Here is a 21,419-nt window from a genome sequence, read left to right as displayed (position 1 = left end):
TAGTTGATTAAAATGTAACTAAACTGAAAATCCGTAAGAGGGAAGACCTGAGAACACCGAAATAATTAAATGGTAAAGATGTACAGATTAGTAGATCATCCTACCTGTCTTTGAGGACTGTGAATGCGGAAGTTGGAGACCAAGTCTTCCAAGAACTACTGATCTTATGTTGCAAAGGTGCACACAATAGTCGTCGTTATAAAAAGTACTGTTACTGCAAAAATTAACCCCTTGTTACATAGAAATATAGCTATATATATATTTGTCTCAGAAAATTAAGTTGGGAGCCAAGAGCCTTGGGGATTTCTGACTTTATGTTATACAATATGAAGTTTCTTCTATCAATGGTCCCATTGTATGATTGGGTCGCATTTGTGCAGAACTGAGCTACACTGAAGACTTTAAGGCCTTTGTCGGGGATAAAGGTACCGTGTAATAATAACTTCGTGTGGCTATTTATAGCCTGTAAGTTAGGCCCTCCGACGAGGGTGGGCAAGATCTGCCATGTATGGGAAACTGTGTGTTGTTGTGGTGGAAAATAGTGTTGTATTCGGTCTATGAGTTGCAGGGATGTTTGGGACAGTACAGAACCAATTCCCCGAGCCAAGAGAATTAACCATTAAAGGTTAAAATAGCCGATCCGGCCCGGGAATCGAACCTGGGGCCTTTTGAATTGAAGAGCTCTACACTGACCAGTCAGCCGGACACCGTGAAACGAATACTGGTGAGCCTCTATTCGTAGCAAATTTTATTTCCCGTAGCTGCTCTATATTATTTGTGCCCAAAGGGTTCACAAGATAGGTATAGTCCATTCTAAAATTACACGTTTCTCGGTTCGAACCCGACTGTCAGCAGCCCTGAAGATGGTTTTCCGTGGTTTCCCATTTCACACCAGGCAAATGCTGGGGCTGTACCTTAATAAAGGCCACGGCCGCTTACTTCCCACTTCAAGGCCTTTCCTATCCCATCGTCGCCATAAGACTTATCTATGTCTGTGCGACGTAAAGCAAATAGCAAAAAAAAAAAGAGATGTTTCTCAGGTTGTGAACAGGTCGAACGCAAACACGTTAATATCGATCGCGGTGTGGATGAAAGAGTCGTCCGTGTTTCAACCAATAGAGCGCATTATACAAAGGGCACTAAATGTGAGTGAACGCTTTAGACTTTTTCAAAATAATTTCCAGCACACTCAATACACTTCTCCATACGTCGAAACCAGTTACTGAACCAACTCTGCCACTTTTCTTCGGATACATTTTCACACTCTTGATTCCATGCTGCCAGGAGCTCCTCGCTAGCTGCAAAACGCCGTCCTTTCAGCTTCATCTTCACTTCTGGGAAGAGTGCGAAGTCACATGGGGCAAGATCAGGACTGTATGGAGGGTGATGAAGCACAGTCAACCCTGATCTGGCAAGAAAATCCATTGTTACATTAGCACGATGTGCTGATGCATTGTCGTGATGCAAGAGTCAAGTGTTGAGCCAAGACCTTGGACGGAGCTGCTTGAGAGCCTGGTTGACCTGAGGCAGACAAGTCTCACTGTACCACTTCGCAGTAACTGTCCTTTATGTTTCTAGCACAACCCGAGTCAGGATGCCCCGTTTAGTGAAGAATACAGCAATCATCCTTTTCTTCACTGACCTTCATTTTCGCACAGTCACAGGAGTACCCTCACTTTCAAACAGCCGCACCTTCTTCTGGGATTTTGTTGGGACATCGTAATAATAAAGCCAAGTTTCGCCACCTGTAACGATGCTATTGATGTTACGCAAAGTCCCATTTTCAAACTGTTTAGCATTTTTCGGCACCATTTCACTCGATGTGTCTTTTGTTCCTCTGAACTGTTTAGCATTTTTCGGCACCATTTCACTCGATGTGCCTTTTGTTCCTCTGAAAGTGAATGGGGCACCCAAAGGGAACGAACCTTTCTAACATGGTCGTGTAGAACTGAATGAATAGCTGGTGCAGGGATGTGGAGGGTCTCTTGTACCTGCCGATATGTCAACCATCTCTCTTGCTGCAACATTTTCCTCACAGGTTCAATGTTTTCCTCAGGCACTGATTCAGACGGTCGCCCAGAACGAGGATCGTCTTCGACCCCAAAATTTCCCCTCCGGAACTCTTTGTACAGCCGAAAATTGTTGCCCGTTGTGGACAGTCTTTCCCCAGCACTGGAGTAATTTCCTCCAGGCACTGATCAACAGTTAATCCACGAGCAAAATTGTAGTGGATAATTGCGCAATATTCACCTTTAGACCACACTGATATCTTAACTTGCTTTCAGTCCCACTGCTTGGTAACAACTGGTGAGAAGGTCGCGCCTTGCTGTCTTCTAGACTGGTTTTCACCCCTCTTTTCATCTCTCACCATAACAGGGGTGTCCAGCCAACTGTTTTTGCGTATTGCAAAACTTTCCTAGTGCCCTATGTACACCTTCCTTCAGCCAAAGTAAGAATTGATGTTATTCTTATCCACGTGTAGTTATTATCACATCAGCAGAAGAGAGGGCCTGTTCTCTCCCATACCACTTTTAAAACCTCAATCATATATCAGTCTAACTTTAAAATAGACTATAAGTAAGCTTCCACTTGGAAGATGGCGGTTTTGGAATGGCCGCTACTCCTAGGGTCACCGATAACCTACCTGTGTTGATGCAGAGGTATTATCCTTACATACATAAAACATACAAATATATACCTATGGAAGAACGTTGTTAACAGTATAATGTATAATAAAGATTCCTCTCTGTGAAGCAGTTAATAACTTCTTATAACCACTGACACAAGTATCTGGTCATATCTTGAAATCAGGATGTAATACTCTTAATCAAATCATAAGATAGATTGAAGTTTAACTCATAGTAAATCGACATTTACATTATTTACTAAGTTTTATATTTGAGATTCTATTGTTTATACTTTTTAGCCACTAAATGCTACACAGAAGAATCCATTCGCAAGAGTGCAGAAGAGATGTGGAGTCAAATGGATGAGGAAGTGCGTAACGCCTACACCAAGGAGTACTTCGACTCTGTTGCTAACAGCAAGATAAAGTATTCCACAATTGGAGTAAGTAGAACTTAAAATCTAATGGTTTACAAATTTGGTTTTTTTCTTGTCTAGTTCTGCAGGAAACACACGCTATGTTTCTACTAACTTCAAATTATTTTTCTTATTCCCTTCTTCCCAAGTACATATCTCTACCAACATGAAACCGGAAATAGAATTGATTCGGAAAAGCATTAACTTATCCCATTAATTATTTATCTCACACTGTCATGAAGAAGAACGCAAATGCAATTCACCTCCCCGTACCTAATTTAATAACAATGTTGCATAGCATTATCTGTCAAAAGAATAAGAAATAAAACAGAACCAACTTTCCTTCTGTAAAATTCGATGTTCAAAACAGTCACCTATACGTTCGGAAATAACTTCTGTGACATCTTATTTCATTTTAAAGAACGGCATAACTCCGAAGCCACTACATGCTGAATGTCCCGGAGTAGGTTTAAGAACACGCCAGGGATGATAATAGTAATAGTAATAATAATAATAATAATAATAATAATAATAATAATAATAATAATAATAATAATAATAATAATAATAATAAAAATGCCGGGCTGAGTGGCTCAGACGGTTAAGGCGCTGGCCTTCTGACCCCAACGTGGCAGGTTCGATCCTGGCTCAGTCCGGTGGTATTTGAAGGTGCTCAAATACGTCAGCCTCGTGTCGGTAGATTTACTGGCACGTAAAAGAACTCCTGCGGGACTAAATTCCGGCACCTCGGCGTCTCCGAAGACCGAAAAAGTAGTTAGTGGGACGTAAAGCAAATACCATTATATAATAATAATAATAATAATAATAATAATAATAATAATAATAATAATAATAATAATAGGTGGTGTTTTCACATCCTCCTCTGATCGGCTTGTGATCTCTGTAGAAGTACAATACACAATATATTCGCACGACTTCTATAAATCTCTGTGATTTACAGATTCCGCCGAAGTCCAATAAATCGTTTGGCTGATGAAGTGAAGAACCGCAAAAGGACAGCAATTCCTCGTTTCTTGGCTTTCGAATGATGAGAATGCCATCATTAAGCACAATCTTGCTATAATAATTAATAACTCCACGTGGCTATTTCTAGCCGGGTGCAGCCCTTGTAAGGCAGACCCTCCGATGAGGGTGGGCGGCATCTGCCATGTGTAGGTAACTGCGTGTTATTGTGGTGGAGGATAGTGTTATGTGTGGTGTGTGAGTGGCAGGGATGTTGGGGACAGCACAAATACCCAGCCCCCGAGCCATTGGAATTAACCAATGGGAGTTAAAATCCCCGACCCGGCCGGGAATCGAACCCTGGACCCTGTGAACCAAAGGCCAGAACGCTGACCGTTCAGCCAACGAGTCGGACACAGTTTTGCTAGCATCCGGTTATTAATTAGTTCTCGTGAACGCATGCATTTTCAGCTTTTCTACGGACCTATAAACTACTATCATTTTAAAGCGTAAGCAGTTTTTTTGTATGTTCTAATATTAATTCCATGTGATAAGTTTTATTCAATATTTCAATTCCACTTTAAAATAATGTAAATAGTAAAGTAACGGCCGTATCGGAGACTGATTCTAGAAACACACAAGATCAATCTCATTTATTTCTAGGTTCTCAGATTTAATAAATTTGTAAAAGGTCCACAAACGTAACTGTACATCATGTTCCAGGGCAACGGGCTTCAAGTTCCAAGTACTCCCGTTACACGCTTGCATTTAAGGAATGCTCTTCCTTTAATCGTGACCTAGCTTATTCAAGACATCGATATCTTGTGTCTGGAAATCGAACACCTTTGTATTTTATTGATGTCTTTACCAGTCACTATGTACGTTCTGAAAAGTCAGTGCTTGTCAGTGTCTGGTTAAAGTGCTGGACGAATGAAAAATACTAAACCAAACTCTCCGCAGTCAAAGAAATAAGGTTCGTGTCAGATAAGTATCGACAATGAGTAATTACTGAGTATTGAAATGAATACCAGTGATTATAGGAAATAAACCATTTAATATGAGAAAATCCTCAACCATCTGGGGAACGGCCTTTGTTGTTCAGTAGTCGTTACAGAATACCATCAAGTTTTCATCCCCAGGACTCTTTAGTGCTAACACTGAGAAGCGGAAAAATATATTACGTGGCCCAATAAACGAGTACAACAAAAGGAATCAAATTAAACTTGAGGAATTTTAGCCCCTGCTTGATGGAGAGCTGATCGAATTGCCAAATCAGCGAGTTAAAATCTTAAATGGTGATATTAATGCACAGATTAGGGAAGAAATGAAGTACGGGAAAATTGTTGGGCAAAATCCTGGGCATAGATGGACTAATAAGAATGGGGAAGTTCTAAACGAAGTGTCTGATTCATTTAACCTGAAGTTGATGTCCACTAGGTTCTAGAAGACGATGACGTATCGATCCCCAAATCCCAACTTGGGAAGGTTTCAAGTTAATCACGAGGCAGCCTACTGTCCCCGAGAGATAATGAACGTCAAAAGTTAAACGAGGAATGTGATGTAGCATAGCATGGCGCAGATGGCAAACAAATTATAAGGATTTTGATGAAATTACGGAGCAGAAAAATCGCACAGCCAAAATTGTCTGGAGTGTGAACCGGAAATATGCTTGTCACTGGATGTAATTGAAGAAAACTTAATAAAGATTAACACCAGGGAATGTTAGCGAGTTTTCAAGACGACGGTTAATGGATTCACTGCAGAGGAAATGTGTTTCAAGGAATATCAAGGAAAACTCATAACGACCAACAAGGAAAAACTAAGAACATTTGCCTGGGTATTTTCATAAACTCTTGAAAAAAGAGTCTAATTGTGCCCTTCGCGAATTTCAAAAATGTATATGATTCAGTGTACTTATCAAAACTCTCACTTCTCAGGATATCGTTAGAAGTTAAAATATAACACGGCTCCTGAAAAAGACTTTATCGGCCATATCAGCAAGTTTTGACAGGTCAAAAGTTTTGCTCACTTGCAGGATCTGTTGGATGGGAGAAGGGAGCTCTTTTAGCCATAACAAACGAAAAATGTTGAGTGGAATGGTGCTGTCATCCAGTCGCTGTATTTACCGGAGAATCTGGGATCCCCAAGTTCCAGATTGCTTAGTAATTGATAACGTTTCTGTTCTGCAGATTCACTAAATATCTTGATAAAAGCTGACTTCAAATTGCCATGAGTACGAGACTGCACGTCGCGGAGAATATCAGCAACCGCGCTCAAATTTCCGGCTCATTAGTAGCAATTAAATAGGCAAACTTTTTTCTTGGAGGTGATATTCTAGCCAGCTCTAATTGCAGTTCGATATGAATGAACCACATTTCGGATCCGCTTTCCAGAATCTTGGAAGTTTCACACATACGTGACTGCAATTTGGGTTGGCGCTATGCTTTCCATACCTCGGCGTCAGGTGCAGTGAATGCTGGATCTTCATTCATCACGTCGTGGTCATCAGTTCTAGTGTTTATCGCGTATATAAATATTAATATTAACCAAGGTACAGGATTTTATTTTTTATACTTTGCATTACAGGAAAACAACAGAACATCAAAAATGCAAGATAACTATACAAAGAGGTTACATACGGAAAACTCTATGAAAGAGACACACATTGCTCGTTGTCACTCCATTCCATAAGAGGAACTTCAAAAAATGTTGAAATGTACTTCATAGACACAAGAACGCTGTCGAATGAGTATGATGTTGTTTTTATTGCTAGTTGCTTTACGTCGCACCGACACAGATAGGTCTTCTGGCGACGATACGACAGGGAAGGGCTAGGAGTGGGAAGGAAGCGGCCGTGGCCTTAATTAATGTACAGCCCCAGCATTTTCCTGGTGTGAAAATTGGAAACCACGGAAAACCACCTTCAGGGCTGCCGACAGTGGGATTCGAACCTACTATCTGCCGAATACTGGATACCGGCCGCACTTAAGCGACTGCAGCTATCGAGCTCGGTGAGTATGATGTTTATACAATGAAGTCTCATATAAAGCTTCATTATAAGAAGCATATTGTTTTTATTCATCAGTTGTATTCTTAAACCTGTGTTGAACATGTTTTCACTTACCATTACTACAGGTATATCACTTACTAAGCTGCAGTAGCGTTGATGGAAATATACCGTAATAACTAGTGATTATACAGTATTTTAAAAAAATTCTGTTGATTTACTGGTAAGTCAAGATTTCAGATTGGCACAATTTACACATACACATACCTCATCATTATAGACCGTTATGCCTTTCAGCGCTCTGTCTGCAAGCCTCTGTGAATTTACAAAACGTCGCCACAATCCTCTATTTGCAACTGCTGCTGTGGCCTCATTTAGTTATGTACCTCTTATCCTTAGATCGTTAGGAACTGAGTCTAACCATCGTCGTATTGGCCTCCCTCTACTTCTCTTACCCTCCATAACAGAGTGCATTATCCTCCTAAGTAACCTATCCTCCTCCATTCGCCTCATATGTCCCCCCCACCAAAGCCGGTTTATGGGTACAGCTTCATCCATCGAGTTCATTCTTAACTTAGCGTTCATCCCCTCATTCCGAGTACCCGCCTGCCATTGTTCCCACTCGTTTGTACCAGCAATCATTCTCGCTACTTTCATATCTGTTACTTCTAACTTATGATTAAGATATCCTGAGTCCGCACAGCTTTTACTCACAAAAAGCAAAGTTGGTCTGAAAACAGACCGACGCAAAGATAGTTTTATCCGGCATCTGACTTCCTTCTTACAGAATCGCAACTGCGAGCTCACTGCATTAGCTTTACTGCACCTTGAATCAATCTGACTTACTGTACCATCCTGGGAGAGCACAGATCCTAAATACTTGAAATTATCTACCTGTTCCAGATTTTTATTCCCAATCTGACATTCAGTTCTCTTGAATGTCTTACCTACTGATATCAGTTTAGTCACTGAAAGGCTAATTTTCATACCATACTCATTGCACCTATTTACAAGTTCCAAGATATTAGACTGCAGGCTTTCGGCACAATTTGCCGTTAAGACCAAGTCGCCAGCATAGGCCAGACTGCTTACTATATTTCCATTGAAATGAATCCCTCCTTGCCACTGCATACCTTTCAGCAGATGATCCATTTAAACTACGAATAGGAAAGGTGAAAGATTACAGCCTTGTCTAACCCCTGTAAGTACCCTGAACCAAGAACTCATTCTATCATAATTTCTCACTGCAGTCCAATTGTCAACATATATGTCTTTGATTGATTTTAATATTCTACACTTAATTCCATAGTCCCCCCGTATGGCGAACATCTTTTCCCTCGGTACCCTGGCATATGCTTTCTCTAGATCAACAAAACATAAACATAACGGTCTACTCCCCTCGTAACATTTTTCAATTACCTGGCATATCCCGAAAATCTGATCCTGACAGCCCCTCTGTGGTCTGAAACCACACTGGTTTTCATCCAACTTCCTCTCAACCACTGATCGCACACTCCCTTCAAGATGCCAGTGAATACCTTGCCTGGTATACTGATTAATAAGATACTTCGATAGTTGTTGCAATCCTTCCTGTTCCCTTGCTTATAGATAGGTGCAATTACTGCTTTTGTCCAATCTGAAGTTATCATACCACTCTATGAAGCCATTTCATCCCTACCTTTCCACTATACTTCACCATTTCAGGTCGAATTTCATCTATTCCTGCTGTTTTATGAAAATGGAGTTTATTTGCCAACCTTTCCACTCCTTCAAGCGTAATTTCACCAATATCATTTTTCTCCTCCCCATGAGCTTGGTAGTTCGCGACATCACCAGGAAGATTTCCTTTTACGTTGAGAATATTTTCAAAATATTCCCTCCACCTCTCCAGTGATTCCCTGGGATCTGTTATGAGTTCACCTGAATTACCCAAAACACTATTCATTTCCTTTCTTCCTCCCTTCCTTTCTTTATTACTGTCCAGAAAGTTTTCCCTGCAACTTGACCTAGCCTTTCCAGGTTATTACCAAAAACTTCCCGAGGCGTATTTTTTGATTCAACAACTATTTGTTTCGCTCTGTTTCTTTCATCTACGTACAATTCCCTGCCTGCATCGGCCCTTGTTTGGAGCCATTTGTGATAAGCCTTCTTTTTACGTTTACAAGCCGCTCTCACTTCATCATTCCACCAAGATCTTTGCTTTTTCCCATCTTTACACACAGTCGTTCCTAGGCATTACTTTGCTGTTTCTACTACAGCATCCCCCTACGCCACCCATTCTCATTCTATATCCTGAACCCTCTTACTGTCCGCTGTTTGAAACTTCTCACTAATCATATCCATGTACTTCTGTCTAGTTTCCTCGTCCTGGAGATTTTCTACCTTTATTCGTTTGCAGACACATGTCACTTTCTCTCCTAGGCCTAGAGGTACTTCGTTCACTATGTATCATCTAAAAATCCCCGAAAAATTCGTACATTCCTAACAGACTTCCTCAATTCGAAGTCGGTCAGGATATAGTCTATTATGGATCTGGTACCCCTAGTCTCCCATGTATAGCGGTGAATAGGCTTGTGCTTGAAGAGTTTGTTCGTAACTGCTAAACCCATACTAGCACAGAAATCCAGCAAAGGCTTCCCATTCCCATTAGCTTCTATATCTTCCCCACACTTACCAATCACCCTTTCGTATCCTTCAGTTCTATTTCCAACTCTTGCATTGAAATCGTCCATTAGCATTATCCTATCCTTGCTGTTGACCCTGACTACGATCTCACTCAATGCTTCATAAAACATATCAACTTCACCGTCATCTGCACCCTCACAAGGTGAATACACTGAGACAATTCTCGTCCTAGTTCGTCCAACTGCTAAATCTACCCACATCTTTCGCTCATTTTCGTGAAACAGCCCTACCCCACTCTCTTCCCTTCCATTGCTAACATTCGTCAAGTACACTTTATATTATCCTGTATGTTCCTCATTATCTCCTCTTACCCAAATATCACTTACTCCTTAGCACATTCAGATGCATCCTTTTTGCTCACTCAGCCAGTTCTACTTTCTTTCTTCCGTAAGCCCCATTAATATTGATAGCTCCCCAACGAATTTCATTTCGTTCGCCAAATTTTTTTCCAAGGAGTCCCTCGCCTGTCAAATGGGAGTGGAGCTCCGTTAATCCCATAGGTCCGAGGCTTGCTTAAAATGTTCTGATCTCGGGAAATTCAAGAATCAGGATGCTACCTTACTTACACATAGTCCAAGTGAGGACTAACGGGTTAGGGACCACCGGTTTGATGTAAAATCAAAGTCTTTCTTTATTTTGTCAGCAATGTCACCAAGAAATAAACAAACATTTGAGAAAAAATAAACAGCCAAATGAGAAAATAAAACTTTTAAGAGGTTCAGGAGTTAATTAGAAAGCAAAAAATTCGGGATATCACCATCACCTTGGGATTGTTGCCGTCACCATCACTGTTATTGACAATATTATTAACAAAAATATTCTGAGCACCATGACGTAATCTATCTTTCAAATTTGAAATTATGCTTTCCTTGTTGTTGCAGACAACTGACAAGAGTCCAGTGGTGATGTCCATGGCTGATGCACTGCTACATCGGTACCCACACCCTCGCTACCAGCCCATGGAGCCCTACTTCAAGCTTCGCACTTGGGTCTACACTCATCTCCCTGAATGGATATACGAAAAGATCCGACCCTGAGTTGTATTTATATGTCCTGATGCTAATATTAGCTAAATAAGAAAATAATTGTCGCTAAAGTGGCGTGCAATAATGTCATCATTGACGTAAAGTTATTCATCATTCACAGAACCGTACACCCTAAATCGGTCCTGTGTTAATATGATATGAGTATAGTTATCTTCAATGACCTAGCATAAATGAATACAAGGCTACTCAGTCTTATTTGTAATTCAGTCTGGAAAATAAAGGGTATGCAAACATCCTTGAAGACTTAGCTATAAATTTTAATCAGAATTTTCAATGTTTTGAATGAACATTGTTATCTTTGATTACCAATACTAGTATAAACGACGTGTCCTCCTTCAGTCTCACCGTTGCAGGAAATGTTCAGAAATCAATGTCAGAGCTCCTCGTAACGATACTCATAGCTATTTCAGGTACTCAACATGCTCTAGAAGGCCACTGTCGTCAGGCAACTATTCAAAAAGGAAAACCGGGTGAGTTGGCCGTGCGTTTAGAGGTGCACAGTTGTGAGCTTGCATGCGGGAGATAGTGGGTTTGAACACCACTGTCGGCGGTCCTGAAGATGGTTTTCCGTGGTTTCCCATCTCCGCACCAATCAAATGATGGGGCTGTACCTTAATTAAGGCTACGACCGCTTCCTTCTCACTCCTAGGGCTTTCTTATTCAATCGTCGCCTAAAAATCTACCTCTGCCGGTGCGACGTGAAATAAATTTAAAAACACCCTATTCAAAAGGGAAATGTAGTGAACATTTGACTTCGATAAAACTTTACTTAGTAATCAGGACATGTGCTTGTCTATATAACACATTTTAACATTGTATGTCATTTGATATTCCATCTACTTAGGTAAATACAACAAAAATAGCTAAAAGTGTATTGAATTGTGAAGGTGATGTTTAACCAAATATGATTCTACTAAACTATATACCGAATTTCGAACGGTCTTTTACCGGTGGCCCCCCACCCGTTATTTTTTGGAGATATGCAACCGAACGAGCTCATATCATAAACAAACCACATGGCACTACAGCCCTCAAAGAGCCTTGGCCTACCAAGCGACCGCTGCTCAGCCCGAAGGCCTACAGATTACGAGGTGTCATGTGGTCAGCACGACGAATCCTCTCGGCCGTTATTCTTGGATTTCTAGACCGGGGCCGCTATCTCATCGTCAGACAGCTCCTCAATTCTAATCACGTAGGCTGAGTGGACCTCGTAACAGCCCTCAGGTGAGGTAAAAATACCTGACCTGGCCAGGAATCGAACCCGGGGCCTCCAGGTAAGAGGCAGGCACGCTATCCCTACACCACGGGGCCGGCTGAGTTCATATCATAGCCAACCTAAAAACAATGGTACGTGATTCTACATTGCCTTAATAAAACTACACCGTTCATGCACTACCACTCACTTTATTGAACAGCTATTATTGACATACAACAGCAATAAGAAGGTGGATACGACAACGGCTTATATACAAGGGTTGATTCAGAAGTCACGGCAACATTTTTTTCTTTTCCGAAAATGTGCCAACATTAAAGATGAACTACAGATAGTCACAAAAATATCCGCCCACCAGCTGGTGTGATAAACACTTCGGTAAAAGGAGATCCAAATGCCTTCACATAGCCCCAAAGAGACTATCTAGCACAGGCTGAATATCATAGTATCATAATATACCGTATTTACGCAAATAATCCCCGCACCCTAATTTTGGGAAGGATCATTTAAAAAAAGGAAATTAACTAAAATTCCTTCCATCGAAGGAGTAAAGTAGGCATAAACAAACATTTCATATCTCTCTGCGAGGTCCACGTGGTCTTTACGCAAACATGAACGTGTAAATTTACGGATATAGCTGCTTTGCCTGAACATATTTGAGATGATAAAAATACATTATCACTGCTATAAAATATATTTGCCATGAAAATTAGCAAGTAGGCCTAGGTATTTCATTATTCTCAATCAAATCAATCAGTCACTACTGATCTGCATTTAGGGCAGTCGCCCAAGTGGCAGATTCCCTATCTGTTGTTTTCCCAGCCTTTTCTTAAATCTAAACGTGCAATAGGTTCGATTCGCTATAGATCGGAAGATTCGTTGTCTCTTCATCACTAGAATCCTCTCCTAAATTACTTACAAATTCGTCACATTCCAGTCTAGAACACTTTTCACACGCGGTCTCTTTTTACTCGGATATTAACACGAGCGGTGGTGGATAATTCTTTTCGTGAAATTTAAACACTTGGAGCAGACACACCGGCGAACACTGATGTTAGTTTTGTGATACAGTAAAACCTCGTTAATTCGAACTCTTTGGGATGCAAAAATCTAACTTCGAATTAACTGCCAACTCGTGCTTCAGAAATGCCAACCCTTACAACTTCACAAAAAATTCAAGACCCGTTACTGCATGGAACTAACATTGATTCACAGTTTAAACCTTTCATTTGCCATGGAAAAAATTCCAAAATGTATCCAACAAGGTGCATTTACAGTATTCAAATAATGCACTTGGATAAATCAGTGGCAAACATAACCTCACGCAACGAAAGTAAAAAAGAAACACGATTCAAAGACGGGGACAAATTATGCTGGCTCCCCTGAGCAAGTGCTTTATTTTTTGGATTACTGTTACTGTTTGCATTTTTAGATGCCTCGTACTTGCACGGAAAGTACCCGACGCCCTTAAAACATCGTGGCTTATCGAACTTTCCCATGACGAGGGGAGGAAGTCTTTCGCTTCCGTCTGCATTGCAACACAGTACAGTAGCCCCATCTCCTTTAAAAATGTCTGTTTTGGATAGGCACAAAAAACAATGCAGTTTTATTTGCATTGACAGTATTGTTCGGTGCGTACGAATTGATTATAATTATGAGCCACGCGTTTTCACCAACTGTCGGCATCGCCAATGTTCGCGGATTCTGCTTCTCAGCACACTGCCTGTTACGTGATATGGTAGTGTTCCTTAAAACACTGATTACAAAAGAATTACGATTTCACTCGAACTTAGCAACTATGAAACACACTGTCGACACACCGAAGTCAGAGTGCGGAAAGTTACCCCTGCACGTTCCGGGAGACGCATTCTATCGTGAGACGAAGGAATGTTGAATTCGAGTTACTATGTAAAATACTACTTTTTAAACTTGCCAACCTCGACGCAAATAAAACCCGCACCTCAATTTCGTGCCTCATATTTTTTTTTAAATATCGGGGAATTATTTGTGTAAATACGGAATTATGTGTACCTCTTTTTCTCGCGAGCAGTACGTGCTGATAGTGCAATACGTAAACATCACGTTTAGAACTAGAATGGGTAAGACAAAGTAAAACACTCGTTGAACAGGAGCGAATAGTTGAACTCCATAAAAAGGGACATTCACAACGAAAAATTGCTGAGTAGACAGGAATACCACGATAAGCAGTAGAACCACTTTGACTGTGATAAATAAACCACGAACAGGACTCACTGCCAAGCTCACACATCGTGAAGTGAGACGCAGCCTATGCCCCGTGCCCCGAAATTCGCATGTTTCTCGTCCTATACTATGAGTAGATACAGAATCGCGAATCGGGACTAAAATCAGGACCGATACTGTAAGACGAGTGTTACACAGGGCTGGTATGAAAGGCGGCATAACAAAAAAAAACACTGGATAAGAAAGAGGTTTGAGTTTCCAAAACAATCTGTTAGTAAGCCAATTACATTCTGGAAACGAGTGTTACTTACGCATGAATGTAAATTCAGCTTTTTGGATACCTCCGCAAAGTATCGTGTATGCAGAAGACCGACGAAACCCACAGTAAAAACCTTCAACTTACAGTTAAAAAACATAGGGATGAGCCCATCATGACATTGGGGTGTAGGTCGGAGGCTGGTGCAGGGAACTTCCACATAATGCCTGTAGCAATGGATAGTTTGGTGTATTTCGGCATTTTCAAGCAGCATCTGATTCCCAGCGCCCTAAAATTAGGGACTGCTGCTGACTACTACTTCCAACAAGATAATTACCCTAAACATACTGACGGGGTAGTAAAGAACTGGTACATTTACAACACAATTATGTGCGGCAAAAACCACTCTAGACACCAGACTTAAATCCCATAGAGCATTTATTGGCGGAACTAAAACAGAAACAGCAGCAGCATCATCAACATTATACACCGATATGCCTTTCAGCGTTCAGTCTGCAAGCCTCTGTGCAAATACTAAACGTCGCCACAATCCTCTATTTGCAACTGATGCTGTGGCCACATTTAGTTTTATACCTCTTATCTTTAAATCGTTATAAACTGAGTCTAACCATCGTCGTCTTGGTCTCCCTCTACTTATATTGCCCTCCATAACAGAGTCCATTATTCTCCTAGGTAATCTATCCTCCTCCATTCGCCTCACACGACCCCACCACCGAAGCCGATTTGTGCGTACAGCTTCATCCGTCGAGTTCATTCCTAACTTAGTCATTATCTCCTCATTCCGAGTATCCTACAGCCAGTGTTCCCATCTTCTTGTACCAGCAATCATTCTCGCTACTTTCATGTCAAACTTCTAACTTATGAATAAGATATCCTGAATACGACCAGCTTTCGCTCCCGTAAAGCAAAGTTGGTATGAAAACAGACCGATGTAAAGATAGTTTCGTCTGGGAGCTGACTTCCTTGTTATAGAATACTGTTGATCACAACTGCGAGCTTACTACTTTAGCTTTACTGCGCCTTGATTCAATCTCGCTGACTATATTACCATCCTGGGAGAACACACATACTAAATACTTGAAATTATCGACCAGTTCCAGCTTTGTATCACCAATCTGACATTCAGTTCCCTTGGATTTCTTACCTACTGACATCAATTTAGTCTTCGAAGGGCTAATTTTCACACCATACTCATTGCACCTATTTTCAAGTTCCAAGATATTAGACTGCAGGCTTTCGGCACAATCTGCCATTAAGACCAAGTCGTCAGCGTAGGCCAGGCTGGTTACTACATTTCCACCTAACTGAGTCCCTCTTGCCACTTCATACCTTTCAGCAGATGATCCATGTAAACTACGAAGAACAAAGGTGAAAGATTACATACTTTTCTAACCCCCGTAAGTACCCTGAACCAAGAACTCATTCTACCATCAACTCTCACTGCAGCCCAATTTTCAACATAAATGCCTTTGATTGATTTTAATAATCTACCCCTAATCCCATATTTTCCTAGTATGGCGGAAATCTCTTCCCTCGGTACCGTGCCATATGCTTTCTTTAGATCTACGAAACATAAACATAACTGTCTATTCCTCTCATAGCATTTTTCAATTACCTGGCGCATACTGAAAATCTGATCCTGACAGCTCCTCTGTGGTCTGAAACCACTCTAGTTTTCATCCAACTTCCTCACAACAACTTATCGCACCCTCCCTTTCAAGATGCCAGTGAATGCTTCTCCTGGTATACTAATCAGTGAGATACCTCGATAGTTGTTGCAATCCTTCCTGTGGGCCGATGACCTTCGATGTTGGGCCCCTTAAAACAACAAACATCATCATCATCATCATCATCAATCCTTCCTGTTCCCTTGCTTATAGATAGATGCAATTACTGCTTTTGTCCAATCTCTGAAGGTACCTTACCAACAACGATCAGTGGTTCAAAAATGAATACGGTTGCAGATAAAACTGGCGACCAGCACATTACCGACTGAGCCACAAAGACAACATGCATGTGGTACGCGGCAATGTGTAGTGCTAAACTACGACCCGTCTACTTCGAAAGTTAATATCCGTGCCAGTGTTTCTAGTCATGTTTTACGGCGTTCATTTAACTTTTTACCATTACAGGTCTCGAGGAAAGACCCATTGATTCGATCGTATAAGGGCACGTGTGATATTTTAGGGAGAAACAAATCGCATGACTTGACTATTATTGTCCGTACGATTGGGCGAGGAAATTGTGCGTAGTCGTTTATCCTTTGCTAGTTGTATGGGTCATTTTGTTTATTGTTACAGGCGGGATGCAGAGCAATATCGACCTTAAGAAGAAATTGAATGTTGTTGAGTTTCATAAAACTAAAGAATTAGGGGCAGGTGGACCACCCAGTAAGGTATCAAGTGCGAATTACATTTCCTAACCTAATTTCTCTCGCGGACAAGATTCAACTTGCTTAATATCGCTTACAATAGCTGATGCCGTTTATAGACACTTTAAAGATTTATTTAGTGGAGTAAGCAGTGTACTATTTTAGTGATTGTGAAATGAGTGCCGTAGAAACAACACGGAACTTTTAAACAAGTCTGCCCAAACTTAGTTCGTTAGAACGTTTAGATAAATGTGAATGTGAACAGTTAATTTCCAACGAATTAAGAGTCGGGAGAGGTACGGTAAATGATTGGCTGTGTGGTCGAAAATCTTTGCAGGACTATTCCGTATCACGGCACGCTATCACGTTGTTATGTACAGGGTCTAAATAAAGAGTGAGAGCCTGGTATTGTATAAGTTTCTCGTAGGTATGTTTACTTGTTATGGGTATTCACAGGGTTTGTACCTACTTGGGAGGTGAATTATATCTAGATAATAACAAAAATTGAGTCTGAAAAATGATTAAATACGAGTAACATGCATGCACGCACACGTTCCTTTTTTTTCTTTTGAGCGTCTCTTACATTTTGGCATGTCGAAATAATTTGTAATACTGTAGCTTACTGTAATTTGTAAGCCTAATATGTTTCGAAATATCGTTTAAATATGGTAAAATATCTTAAATTATATTACTATAAATTGCTGGATATGTCGTTTCTTTTTAGTATTGCCGGTTTAACCAGCCATTTTGTCATTCAACAAAGGGTACGGTCCCGAGTAGGTCAATTCAGAGGGTGACCACTGTGTAACGGTTCAAATCCCGTTACGAGCGCCCTCTGTATTATTATTATTGTTTTATCTTTATTATTATTTTATTTTATTATAATTGTTACTTTTATTGTTATTACTATTAATGTAACTAATGTTGTTGTTTGATTCAATTCCATACTCTGATTTCGCTACGTATTGATTAATTATCGTTTGCTTCATTGTATTTAATTTATTATGTATGCATGTGGATGTTAGCATTAGAATAATGTAGAGTGAGAGTTGCTGCCTAATATCAGATATAGATATATTACAGTATTTGTGAAACTACTTTTAAGACATTACAACAAATGGTGCAATACTGTTACAGTAACTGTCGAGTCATCGCTCTGTCATTTTATGCATATAGAACTATGAAATAATTTAGGGAGTTCCTACTTTGCCTGAGGCTATTTCAACACAATAGGTAACACTTTGGAGCTGGGTGGGAGTGACGTCATGGGCTGATTTAACTATTGTTCCGGCCTAGCTATGGCTAGACCACCTAGTTGCTCGCTACCACTTCCTAGGACAGATAGCAGCACCCTTCAGGACCCAGCCGGAAGTGGTGTGGATGGAAGGGGATGAGAGACGGTTATGCTTGGGTGCCTCGTGCGAGAGGAGACGGGAACATGTGACTGACTGTTATCGGGGCCATCTGCCCATCAATACTCAGTGTTATGTATTATAATGTGTTATATAAGTGTCGTAAATGTAATAAATATTGTTATTTAATCAAGTGAGTGATTTACGTTCAAAACATGGTCCAATTACCGGGCCGGATTATCTACATCACGAGGACCTCGTGAAAGCAGCGTGGCGTGTAGTATGGACGACTAGTTTCTACAGTAACATGGAAATACTTGGAAGTTCACTAATGACATCATCTGGCAGTCCCAGGTTCGATGTTCCAGCACCAGAGGTAAACTGAAGGCAGGTCAGTACTATTCATTTAAGGCTCTCCTTTTCTCCTTGTTATTGTCTTACCCCCTCCATCATGGAATCCTCAACAAGGCAAAGGCTTCTTAAGCAGAGGTCGCGATTTAAAGCGCAACTTACTCGCTCGGAAACTTTCGTTGAGAATTTCATCGCTCAACAACATTCGAATTCGCATGAAATTAAACTGCGATACGAAGACATGAGTGCATTAATGTTGAAGTTTGATGACGTGCAGTCAGAATTAGAATTAGGAGACGCTGAGAACGAGCAAGCTCATGATCAGGTGCGTGTCGAATTCGAAACCAAATACTACAAGGTAAAGGGCGAAATGAGTAAAATAATAGCGAACCTTGAAGAGTCATCACGCGACACGGTAGATTCAGGAAGAACTCAGGTCAGCAGTGTCGCGAGTATAAAGTTACCGGCTATTAACATTCCACATTTCGATGGAAAATACGAAAACTGGCTCTCATTCGCAGACAGTTTTCAAGTTATGATTCATAACAACAATAATCTGCCAAGTGTCCAGAAATTTCACTACTTAGCATCTGTTCTCAAGGGCCCAGCCAGCCAATTAATTCAAAATTTACCCATCACAGAGGCAAATTATGAGGTAGCGTGGAAAATGTTGAAGGACAGATTTGAGAACGAGAAACTAATAGCAGCTACTCATGTTAAGGCACTCTTAACTTTAAAATCAGTCTCCAGTGAAACAGCCACAGAACTGTTAAGGTACTCTAACACTTTTAATAGTCATTTGAATGCACTCAAGGCCCTAGAACTTAACATTCCACTGCATGAAGTTATTTTGACTCAACTGTATGCTCAATGACTTGATGCTTGTACTAGACGAGACTGGGAATTATCACAAGCAGACACTCGGGTTCCATCACTTGATGACTTGCTGTCATTTGTTGAGCACAAACGGCAAGCTCTGGAGAACTTCCCTAGCTCACAGCACACTGCACCATCGCACAGACAATAAGCTGACAGAAATAAGCCTAAACCTCAAGGGGATATTCAACCACGTTACACTTACACCACTACCAGTCTCATAAAGTGTCCCTGCTGTCATGGTAATCACCCGATATTTAAATGTGAAGGGTTTGCAGCTCTGAGTGTGGAAGATAGACAAAGAAGGGTTAAAGAAATGGACTTATGTTTTAACTGTTTGCGTACACAGCATTCTGCCAAACAGTGCAAATCACGTGGCTGTAAATTATGTAGTAGGAAGCATCATACCTCATTACATAATCCATCAGGTAGAGAGGGAGGTACAGCCCATCAAACTGCATCCAACTCCCCTCACACATACTGCAATACAAGAGACCCTGTAGGGGTTCTGCTGTCCACTTCCATGGTCAAGGTACTAGATTCTAGGGGGCAAATGCAGGTCTGCCGGGCACTTCTTGACAGTGGCAGCCAGGTTAATCTTTGCACTGAAAGTCTAGCACAGCGATTAGGCCTTAAGAAAATGAAGAATCCCATACCAATCAGCGGCATAAATGATTCCATTTCTCAATCAAGGTACAGTGTTCAGTTACAATTGCAATCCACTGTAAGTAACTTCACTGTGAGTATGACTTGCTCTGTCTTTCCACGTATCACAGGTAACATGCCCAGTAGTTACATTCAGCATGAGCATTGGAACTTGCCCACTGATTTGAAGCTCGCTGACCCCAAGTTCTTCCAGCCAGGTGACATTGAATTGTTAATAGGCGCAGAATATTTCTTTTCATTACTGAAACCTGGGCACAGAACTCGATCACCAGATTATCCTATCCTTCAAGACACTGAACTAGGATGGATTATTGATGGGCACTACCATCGTAGGGAAGAGAAAAATCCTACTCTAACTACATGTTTCTTGAAGTCAGAGGACAGGTTAGACACCCACCTACAACGGTTCTGAGAAATAGAAGAGCTTACGTCACGAGTCATGACAAGACAAGAGAGAGCTACCGAAAAACACTTTACAGAGAATACTAGTAGGGATGCTACAGGTAGATTCATAGTTCGCTTACCCCTCAAGCAGAAACCTGAGGTTCTGGGAAACTCCTTCAATCATGCCATGTCAAGACTAACTCAATTAGAACGGCGTTTCAGCAGGCAGCCCTCACTTAAGCACGAGTACTCTAACTTTCTTCACGAGTATGAGGCGATGGGGCATATGGTTAAGGTGGATACCTCTACTCAGTCAGGGAATGAAGGTGGAAGCTATTATCTACCCCATCATCCAGTTTTTAAGCTTAGTAGCTCGACTACCAAAACTAGGGTAGTATTTGATGCATCTTCTAAAACTCCTAACAACATTTCATTGAATGACATATTAATGGTTGGAACGACAATACAAGAGGATCTTTACTCTATCATTCTAAGATTCAGAATGCATACCTTTGCCTTCACCGCAGATATTGCTAAAATGTATCGGCACGTCATGGTTCATGCAGATGATAGGAAACTTCAGCGGATTATCTGAAGGGAATCACCTAGGGACCCACCCTCTCACTATGAACTGACAACTGTAACATATGGTACAGCATCAGCACCCTTCCTAGCTACCAGATGCCTGCAGCAACTTGCTGAAGATGAAGAATCGAGGTTCCCCAGAGCAGCACAAGTTGTTCGCAGAGATTTTTATGTTGATGATTTATTAAGCGGCTGTGACGTTATCCAGGATGCTCTTCAGTTGCAGTCTGAAATTATTAATTTACTAGAGAGTGGAGGATTTCACCTCAGGAAATGGTGTTCAAACCACCCAGCATTACTAGAAGCAGTTTCAGAAGAGGACAGGGAAACCCAGCTGCCTTTAAGTCTTGATGAAGGCACTAGCGTGAAATCTTTAGGCCTGTTATGGCATCCAGTTAC

At 41.0% G+C, this 21,419-nt stretch overlaps 1 protein-coding gene across 1 annotated transcript in view; it reads left to right on the top strand.

The window, feature by feature from the left end:
* The window catches only part of LOC136863183 (D-beta-hydroxybutyrate dehydrogenase, mitochondrial), a 68,638-nt gene extending 57,660 nt beyond the window's left edge, over positions 1–10,978 (top strand). The window contains exons 7-8 of the mRNA XM_067139536.2: positions 2,927–3,069; positions 10,579–10,978. Of these exons, the coding sequence (XP_066995637.2) occupies positions 2,927–3,069; positions 10,579–10,734 (299 nt within the window). The 3' untranslated portion in view covers positions 10,735–10,978. The remainder of the gene's footprint in view (positions 1–2,926; positions 3,070–10,578) is intronic.
* The last annotated feature ends 10,441 nt before the right edge of the window (positions 10,979–21,419 follow it).

Source organism: Anabrus simplex, chromosome 2, assembly GCF_040414725.1.
Source record: "Anabrus simplex isolate iqAnaSimp1 chromosome 2, ASM4041472v1, whole genome shotgun sequence".
Classification (NCBI taxonomy): Eukaryota; Metazoa; Arthropoda; class Insecta; order Orthoptera; family Tettigoniidae; genus Anabrus; species Anabrus simplex.
Note: the sequence above shows the minus strand (reverse complement) of the source record. Positions and strands in the feature narration are given on the sequence as shown.